The sequence below is a fragment of the Megalobrama amblycephala genome, linkage group LG20, assembly GCF_018812025.1.
Source record: "Megalobrama amblycephala isolate DHTTF-2021 linkage group LG20, ASM1881202v1, whole genome shotgun sequence".
Taxonomy (NCBI): Eukaryota; Metazoa; Chordata; class Actinopteri; order Cypriniformes; family Xenocyprididae; genus Megalobrama; species Megalobrama amblycephala.
In genome coordinates, this window is record NC_063063.1 from 31294991 (window position 1) to 31305386 (window position 10396).

The following is a 10396-nucleotide window of genomic DNA, read 5'->3' on the forward strand; positions in this document are numbered from 1 at the left end:
AGTTGTGGTGCTTTCTGTTGTTGTGATTTTGCATGTGGTACTTTCTGGTGTTGTGGAGCTTTCTGTTGTGGTGCTCTCTGCTGTTGTGGTCTCAGTTGTGGTACTCTCTGTTGTTGTGGTTCCCACAGATGTGGTGCTTTCTGCGGTTGTGGTCTCGGTTGTGGTACTTTCTGCTCTTGTCGTTCCAACAGATGTGGTCCTTTCTGCAGTTGTGGTCTCGGCTGTTATACTTTCTGGAGTTATTGTGGTTGTACTTTCAGTTGTTGTAGTGCCTGGTGTTGTCGTATCAGTTGTAGTACTTTCTGTTGCTGTGGTGTTTTCTGTTGTTGTAGAACCCACACTTGTGGTCTCAGTTATGCTTTCTGCTGTTGGGGGCTCGGTTGTGGTACTTTCTGCAGTTGTGGTACTTTCTGCTGTTGTGGCCTCAGTTGTGGTACTCTCTGTTGTTGTGGTTCCCACAGATGTGGTGCTTTCTGCTGTTGTGGCCTCGGTTGTGGTACTCTCTGTTGTTGTGGTTCCCACAGATGTGGTGCTTTCTGCAGTTGTGGTCTCGGTTGTGGTACTTTCTGGTGTTGTGGTTCCCACAGATGTGGTGCTTTCTGTCGTCTCGGCTGTTGTACTTTCTGGAGTTGTTGTGGCAGTGGTTGTAGTGCTTTCTGCTGTTGTAGTCTCGCTTGTGGTACTTTCTGTTGCTGTTGTGCTTTCTGTTGTTGAAGAACCCACAGTTCTGCTTTCTGCTGTTGTGGATTCGGTTGAGGTACTTTCTGGAGTTGTGGTCTCGGTTCTGGTACTTTCTAGAGTTGTGGTACTTTCTGGAGTTGTGGTCTCAGTTGTGGTGCTTTCTGTTGTTGTGATTTTGCTTGTGGTACTTTCTGGAGATGTGGAGCTTTCTGTTGTGGTGCTCTCTGCTGTTGTGGTCTCGGTTGTGGTACTCTCTGTTGTTGTGGTTCCCACAGATGTGGTGCTTTCAGCAGTTGTGGTACTTTCTGGTGTTGTGGTTCCCTCAGATGTGGTGCTTTCTGTGGTTGTGGTTTCGGCTGTTGTACTTTCTGGAGTTGTTGTGGCAGTGGTTGTACTTTCAATTGTTGTAGTGCTTGGTGTTGTGGTCTCAGTTGTACTTTCTGCTGTTGTGGTTGCTGTGGTGCTTTCTGTTGTTGTTGAACCCACACTTGTGGTCTCAGTTGTGCTTTCTGCTGTTGTGGTCTCGGTTGTGGTACTTTCTGCAGTTGTTGTGGCTGTGGTTGTACTTTCAGTGGTTGTAGTGCCTGGTGTTGAGGTCTCAGTTGTAGTGCTTTCTGCTGTTGTGGTCTCGCTTGTGGTATTTTCTGTTGCTGTGGTGCTTTCTGTTGTTGAAGAACCCACAGTTGTGGTCGCAGTTGTGCTTTCTGCTGTTGTGAACTCAGTTGTGGTACTTTCTAGAGTTGTGGTACTTTCTGGAGTTGTGGTCTCAGCTGTGGTGCTTTCTGCAGTTGTGGTCCCGGTTGTGGTACTTTCTGGTGTTGTGGTTCCCACAGATGTGGTGCTTTCTGTGGTCTCGGCTGTTGTACTTTCTGGAGTTGTTGTGGCTGTTGTTGTACTTTCAGTTGTTGTAGTGCCTGGTGTTGTCGTATCAGTTGTAGTACCTTCTGTTGCTGTGGTGCTTTCTGTTGTTGTAGAACCCACACTTGTGGTCTCAGTTATGCTTTCTGCTGTTGGGGTCTCGGTTGTGGTACTTTCTAGAGTTGTGGTACTTTCTGCTGTTGTGGCCTCGGTTGTGGTACTCTCTGTTGTTGTGGTTCCCACAGATGTGGTGCTTTCTGCAGTTGTGGTCTCGGTTGTGGTACTTTCTGCAGTTGTGGTACTTTCTGCTGTTGTGGCCTCGGTTGTGGTACTTTCTGGTGTTGTGGTTCCCACAGATGTGGTGCTTTCTGCTGTTGTGGCCTCGGTTGTGGTACTCTCTGTTGTTGTGGTTCCCACAGATGTGGTGCTTTCTGCATTTGTGGTCTCGGTTGTGGTACTTTCTGGTGTTGTGGTTCCCACAGGTGTGGTGCTTTCTGTGTTCTCAGCTGTTGTACTTTCTGGAGTTGTTGTGGCAGTGGTTGTAGTGCTTTCTGCTGTTGTAGTCTCGCTTGTGGTACTTTCTGTTGCTGTTGTGATTTCTGTTGTTGAAGAACCCACAGTTCTGCCTTCTGCTGTTGTGGATTCGGTTGTGGTACTTTCTGGAGTTGTGGTCTCAGTTGTGGTGCTTTCTGTTGTTGTGCTTTCTGCGTTTGTGGTCTCGGTTGTGGTACTTTCTGTTGTTGTGGTTCCCACAGATGTGGTGCTTTCAGCAGTTGTGGTACTTTCTGGTGTTGTGGTTCCCTCAGATGTGGTGCTTTCTGTTGTTGTTGAACCCACACTTGTGGTCTCAGTTGTGCTTTCCGCTTTTAAGGTCTCAGTTGTAGTGCTTTCTGCTGTTGTGGTCTCGGTTGTGGTACTTTCTGTTGCTGTGGTGCTTTCTGTTGTTGAAGAACCCACAGTTGTGGTCGCAGTTGTGATTTCTGCTGTTGTGGACTTGGTTGTGGTACTTTCTAGAGTTGTGATACTTTCTGGAGTTGTGGTCTCAGTTGTGGTGCTTTCTGTTATTGTGATTTTTCTTGTGGTACTTTCTGGAGTTGTGGTGCTTTCTGTTGTGGTGCTTTCTGCAGTTTTGGTCTCGGTTGTGGTACTTTCTGGTGTTGTGGTTCCCACAGATGTGGTGCTTTCTGTTGTTGTTGAACTCCCACTTGTGGACTCAGTTGTGCTTTCTGCTGTTGTGGTCTCGGTTGTGGTACTTTCTGGAGTTGTTGTGGCTGAGGTTGTACTTTCAGTTGTTGTAGTGCCTGGTGTTGTGGTCTCTGTTGTAGTGCTTTCTGCTGTTGTTTTCTCACTTGTGGTAATTTCTGTTGTTGTAGTACCCACAGTTTTGGGGCTTTCTGCTGTTGTGGTCTCGCTTGTGGTACTTTCTGTTGTTGTGGTGCTTTCCGTTGTGGTTTCCACAGTTGTAGTGCTTTCTGCGGTTGTGGTCTCAGCTGTTGTAATTTCTGGAATTGTTTTGGCTACTGATGTGGTCTCAGTTGTCGTACTTTCTGGAGTTGTGCCTGTGGTTGTACTTTCTGTTGTTGTAGTATCCAAATTTGTGGTCTCAGGTGTGGTGCTTTCTGCTGTTGTAGTACCCACAGTTGTGGTACTTTCTGTTGTTGTAGTACTCACATTTGTGGTGCTCTCTGCTGTTGTGGTCTCACTAGTGGTACTTTCTGTTGCTGTGATTCTTTCTGTTGTTGTAGTATCAACAGTTGTGGTCTCAGGTGTGGTGCTTTCTGCTGTTGTAGTACCCACAGTTGTGGTACTTTCTGTTGTTGTAGTACCCACATTTGTGGTGCTTTCTGCTGTTGTGGTCTCACTTGTGGTATTTTCTGGAGTTGTTGTTCCTGTGATTGTACTTTCTGTTGTTGTGGTACCCACAGTTGTCGTCTCACTTATGATACTTTCTGTCATTGTGGTGCCCAGTGTTGTGTTCTCAGTTGTGGTGCTTTCTGCAGTTGTGGTCTCAGTTGTGGCACCTTCTGGAGTTGTTGTGTCAGTGATCATACCTCCCGTTGCTTTGGTGCTTGCTGTTGTGGTCTCAATTGTGGTACTTTCTGGAGATGTGGTTCCTGTGTTTATACTTTCTGTTTTTGTGGTTTCCATTGTCATTGTTGTATCCACTTCGTCTGTAAGGGGCAGTGAATGTATATAAATATTTTAACTTAAAATATTTTATATAATTTCATTTATATATAATTTGATCTGTTAATTCAAAATAGGAAATTCCATGTATCACAAATAATTTAACTCATATACATGTAACTCATAACATAGATCTGATCTGCTCATTCAAAACAAAAACATAATTTTCACATTAAATTACCAGTGTCCATTGTTGTAGTATCTATAAATGTAGTTTTTATGGTTGAACTTGTCTCCATCATGATGGTAGAATAGAGAGTGGTATTGTGCCCAATATCTGAAAAAAAAAAAAAAAACATATTACAAATTTGATAAGTACTAAAACAACATACAATTACACTCTCTCTCTCTCTCTCTCTCACACACACACACACACACACACACACACACACACTAGTTCAGAAGCAGTCTGAACTATTTGCTTACTAACAGCAAATCTGAATCATAAACAGAAGAGACCTCTAACTGCACATTTCACACTGTTTTATTTTTAATTTCTTCATATGCAGTCAAAATTTCTTAAGATGGATCTAGTCATGTGAAAAATCCTACAGATTGCAAATCAGCACATTACATTACCAGTTGTAATGTCCATGGTTGTAGTTTCTGTGGTTAACATTGTCTCGGGAGTGACAGTAGTATAGGTAGTGTTTGTGTTCCTAACATCTGAAAAACAGTAATGCTCTGTAAATCAACAGAGCTACACTTATGACTCAATAATGTAATTACATAATGTAATCATGTAAACAAAGGGAAAATGTAAAAGTGTTTACCTGCACAATACGCCAATGAGCAGAAATCTGGTTTCACAAACTCATAAACATAATAATTGCCAGGGCAGACTTTGACTTTAATAGGATTTGATTGGAAATAACAGCAGTTATTGTCCCAGTGACCACAGACATCTCGAGTGACCACTCCATCCTCAACTGTTGGATGTCCTCCTTTCAGCCACAGTGGGGCGTGAGTGCCACAACTATGCTGATCAACACATGTGTCTGGCATCTGAACGCTCTGACCCTGAATGAAGAGACGGTACCAGCCATCCCAGCTGACCTCACAGTCACACATTATTTCAGAGGAAAATTGATTGTTGGTGGCTCTCCATGGATCATTCAGCACTTTGTAGTTGTTGCAGGGGTCAACAGGGGGCGCTATTATGGAAAGAAATGTTTCTGAGTAAGTCAATTTCTAATTGTTATAGGCCAATACTTTTTACTGTTGGATTAGTTAAAACAGTTTTTGAGTCTGAGCATCTCATTTAATATAATTTAGCATTGTCAAAAGCAAAAATCCTTAAAGTCCCAGTGAAAACAAAATTGAAGTTTTTTGGTTTTTAGCAGGAAAATGTTCATCGATGATTTTGATGACATCACATTGCACTTAAGCTTCATCAGATTTTATGTCCAATCAAATGCTCTCTAGAATCTAAAGCGTCCTGCCCCCTACATTATAAACAGATGTTGAAGCTACGGCTAAAATCGGTCAATTGCATTTAAGGGTATTTCAGTGGGCAAACCCATTATACTTGAGTGCACTAGGTTTGCTAATCTGAACAAAAATTCTTCAGATTGTAAAACATTACATTACCAGTCGTAATGGCTGGGGTTGAGAAGGTATAGGTGGTGTTGATGTTCCTTACATCTGAAAAAAAATATGTCATAAAAGAAATTAAGTCATAAAAGAAATTATGACTTAACGCTGTAAACAAGAGAAAAATTTTATATATTTACCTGCACAGTATGCCAAAAAGCAGAAAGATGGTTTCACAATCTCATAAACATAATAATCTGTACAGGCTTTGACTTTAATGGGATTGGACTGAAAAGCACAGCAGTCATTGTCATAGTGACCGCAAACATCTCGAGTGACCACTCCATCCTCAACTGTTGGATGTCCTCCTTTCAGCCACAGTGGAGAATGAGTGCCACAGCTATACTCATCAACACATGTGTCCGGCATCTGAACGCTCTGACCCTGAAAGAAGAGACGATACCAGCCGTTCCAGCTGACTTCACAGTCGCACATTATTTCGGAGGAATATTGATTGTTGGTGGCTCTTCGAAGGTCATCCAGCATTTTGTAATTGTTGCAGGGGTCATCTGTTTTGTAAACATTAAAATACTGCTTGTAAATGTTTGTAAATTCATATTTCAATGTTACCATTACATATTTAAAATTAGATTAGGCTTGTTTCACTTGTGTTTAAAGTTAGTGAAAGCTAAAGACTGAGCATCTCTTTTCTTTTAGCTGTGACAAATGGGATATAAACAGTCTAACAATTCTTACCATAAGTACTGGCAAGTATTGTAATGTTTTGGTAGCTTAATGTTTTAAAGTATTAAAATGTGGAATGTGTATCTCATGATGTTACCTGTGATGGAATGATTGACAGTTTGAGTGACGGTTTGATGCACACACCTACACTATGTGGTTTTTAAGATGCAATTCTATGACGCACTATTATGGAAGTAATTTAATGCCAAATGTTTTTGAAATAAAAAGCTTGTTGAATTGCACTAATTGAAAAAAAACATGCATCACATTAGCTGTGCTTGCATTTAGATGCATTGTATTTTTAAGGCTTGCATTTTTATGGGCTGAAATTCAACATGGTCGTATATTTAAGCTGTGAATATTTCAATTAAAAATATTTCACACACATTTTCATTATTAAAAATTCAATAGTTTATATTCACCTTTCAGATTTCACTTCCAAAATATTCATTCTGTTTAAAAATACAACCTATAAAATTCAACTAGCAATTTTCAGTCCATTTTATTTCGCTTTACAAATTCGCTTCCACAAATTCAGTGGTTCAAATTCGGCAGAAAATTCAACATTTCACATCCGGGGAACTGCAGGAAAATCAGTAGAGTGCCGATGCATGATCTCCATCTGCTGTTAGTCGACTTCACCAGCAGGTGCCGCTAGCGGCTGTTTACAAAGACGAGCAACGGCTAGTAAGTCATCATTCATTCATAAAAACGGATTTACAGAAATGGAGCAAGCGGTAAGTGAATGTGTGATGATTATCAGGGCCAGTATAAATGCAGAAAAGGTGATAAAGACACAAAAGCTGCATTTATGTTTAATTCAGTGTTTAATTCAGCCGCGCGGTGTTGTAATACTATGGTTTCCCTCATCCGTCATAGCTCCCTGCCATCAGGACATATAAAACTCTTAACACAGCTTAATGGACTCGTGTACAGTGATATAAAAGACTAAACTCGCACCTCATTTGTGATGTAGATTATACTATATAGGCTCCAAGAAAGCAGATACTGGCATAAAGTTGTTTTGACCCTGAACGTCAATTCGCAAATTTAGGGACCGTCTCTAAAGTTACGATATTGGTATTCACGTTTCTACCTTCAGTAGCGTTTAAAGAGAATGATTTACAGTCACAAAACCAACTCTAAAGTGTTCATCTAGGTTTCAGGTCGAACAGTGATGCGCCCTACTCTCTCTCTCTCTCTCTCTCTCTCTCTCTCTCTCTCACACACACATACACACACACACACACACACACACACATTCAAACACACACCTCAAAGTACATGCACATACTTTTTTTCTTTTCTTTTTTTCTTTTTACACATTCATCACACAATTCGTTCTACTTAGTTAATTTTATTTTTTCTGCTCATATAAATGCTTTGGCAACACAATGTAAAATTTGTATAAGCAGGATAATATATGAGCAGGAAAAATGAAAATGAAGTAGAATGAATTGTGTGATGAACGTGTTAAAAAATAGAAATAGTATATAATATGCATGTACTTTGAGTGGGGTGTGTTTGAATATGCATGTGCATGTGCGTACAAGAGTTTGTGTGAGTTCAAGTGTGTGTGTGTGTGTGTGTGTGTTCTTGTTTATATTACATCGTGGGGATGTATATAAATGTCCCCACAATGTAATATAAACCTGAGTTCACCTACATCGTGGGGACCGGCCACCGGTCCTCACAATGTAAATTAATTATTAAAAATACTAAATGGTGGTTTTGTGAGAAAATAAAGGTATGCACAGGTTCCTGTGATGGTTAGGTTTAGGGTTAGGGGTAGGGTAGGGGGATAGGAAGTACGGTTTGTACAGTATAAAATGCATTGCGGCCTATGGAAATTCCCCACAATTCACAAAAACCTAACGTGTGTGTGTGTGTGTGAGTGAGTGAGTGAGTGAGAGAGAGAGAGAGAGAGAGAAGGGCGCATCACTGTTCGACCTGACACCATATGAACACTTTACAGGTAGTTTTGTGACTGTAAATCATTCTCGTCAAATGCTATTGAGCTTTAAATGATGGCATTTTTTGTATGATCCCATACAGTAGTGAAATACATAGCAATATTCACATATTACTTGACAGTTTATTTGGAAACACTTTACAATATGGATGGATCATAATGTCTTAACTAACATGAACTATCCATGAGCAATACATTTGTTACTGTATTTGTTAATCTTTGTTAGGGTTTATAAAATTACAGCGGTTCATTGTTCATGTTAGTTCACAGTGCATTACCTAATGTTAATACAACTCTTGATTTTAATAATGCATTAGTAAATGCTGGAATTAAAATTAACAAAGATTAATAAGTGCTGTAGAAGTGCAGTTCATTATTAGTTCATATTAACTAACTATAATATAAAGTGTTACCTTTTATTTTAATAAGCATCAAAAATCTAAAAGGTTTGCATTACCTGAGACCTAGATGAACACTTTAGAGTTGGTTTTGTGACTGTAAATCATTCTCTTTAAACGCTACTGAAGGTAGAAACGTGAATACCAATATCGTAACTTTAGAGACGGTCCCTAAATTTGCGAAAATCAAACGTTCAGCGTCAAAACAACTTTATGCCAGTATCTGCTTTCTTGGAGCCTATATAGTATAACTTACATCACAAACGAGGTGCGAGTTTGCTCTTTTATATCACTGTACACGAGTCCATTAAGCTGTGTTAAGAGTTTTATATGTCCTGATGGCAGGGAGCTATGACGGACGAGGGAAACCATAGTATTACAACACAGTGCTGCGATATAAAGTTAAGGAAACTAAACAACAGAGAGAAATATATGTCTACCTCAGATTTAATGTATGATCTGTACACCAGCATCGGACAATAACGTTATAATCTCGTTCACGGGAGAGAAAGCTGCTTACATGTAGACTAAACAGGGAAAGTAACCGTAAAGACACTGAATTAAACATAAATGCAGCTTTTGTGTCTTTATCAGCTTTTCTGCATTTATACTGGCCCTGATAATCATCACACATTCACTTACCGCTTGCTCCATTTCTGTAAATCCGTTTTTATGAATGAATGATGACTTACTAGCCGTTGCTCGTCTTTGTAAACAGCCGCTAGCGGCACCTGCTGGTGAAGTCGACTAACAGCAGATGGAGATCATGCATCGGCACTCTACTGCTTTTCCTGCAGTTCCCCGGATGTGAAATGTTGAATTTTCTGTCGAATTTGAACCACTGAATTTGTGGAAGCGAATTTGTAAAGCGAAATAAAATGGACTGAAAATTGCTAGTCGAATTTTATAGGTTGTATTTTTAAACAGAATGAATATTTTGGAATTGAAATCTGAAAGGTGAAAATAAATTATTGAATTTTTAATAATGAAAATGTGTGTGAAATATTTTTTATTGAAATATTCACAGCTTAAATATATGACCATGTTGAATTTCAGCCCATAAAAATGCAAGCCTTAAAAATACAATGCATCTAAATGCAAGCACAGCTAATGTGATGCATGTTTTTTTTCCAATTAGTGCAATTCAACAAGCTTTTTATTTCAAAAACATTTGGCATTAAAATACTTCCATACACTATCCCATTAGATGCGTACACTATTGCAACATGCTCAAAAAATGTTCTTTCTTATGATAAAAACTACATACTTTTAGGCCATCTTTTTAGGGCAAATTGCAACACAGCACACATTTTTCACAATCCATACATTTATCTGAGAATAATTGCACTTTTCAATAAACTAAGTATTGGGGTACTTTTGATTGCATTAATAGTTTTTTATTTTGCATTTCTTCACACTAAGGTCCTTGCCTTCAAAACTAATAACAGTGATCAACACGGACTCTTATTTTAGCCAACAATTTTTGATGCATAATGAAGTACTGCATACTTTTCAGTTAACACAGTTATTAAAAGCTATTAAAGTTATTAAAGTGTCTCTATACTATTGAAATAACATGTTTATTATGAAGTTCTAAAATGAAGATCTTTTTCCCCCCACATGCTTTGTTTGTCTAATAGAAATCTAGAGATTAAAAGGGGAAGCAGTATTGTAACTGTTGAAGTGGAAGTATTGTAAGTGTTCTAAGATGAATGGAAATAATTACCTGTTAGTTGTCCTTCAATTATTTCACCTTTAAAACAACAACAATATATATATATATATAAGAACAATGATTTATTTTTGAAGGATGATACATTCAGTTCAATTATTTGAATACACTGTAGCATCATTTGAATGTACTGTAGCATCACATACACATTCAGACTTTAAAGATGTATAAACACTCACCAAAAAGCAGCATTAAAACACACAATGAGAATAGAAACCTCATTGTGATAAACGGCACCTCTTACACCTGCACACACAAACATTAACACGTGAAATATGTGTTTCTATATTT

The 10396-nt window shown here is 39.2% G+C and overlaps 1 protein-coding gene across 1 annotated transcript in view; it reads right to left on the bottom strand.

The window, feature by feature from the left end:
• Positions 1–10185, bottom strand: part of LOC125255219 (mucin-22-like) — a 34274-nt gene extending 24089 nt beyond the window's left edge. The window contains exons 1-7 of the mRNA XM_048170264.1: positions 10100–10185; positions 5460–5828; positions 5317–5370; positions 4500–4880; positions 4306–4392; positions 3908–4003; positions 1119–3710 (exon numbers count right to left, since the gene is read on the bottom strand). Of these exons, the coding sequence (XP_048026221.1) occupies positions 1119–3710; positions 3908–4003; positions 4306–4392; positions 4500–4880; positions 5317–5370; positions 5460–5805 (3556 nt within the window). The 5' untranslated portion in view covers positions 5806–5828; positions 10100–10185. The remainder of the gene's footprint in view (positions 1–1118; positions 3711–3907; positions 4004–4305; positions 4393–4499; positions 4881–5316; positions 5371–5459; positions 5829–10099) is intronic.
• Between the last annotated feature and the right edge of the window lie 211 nt (positions 10186–10396).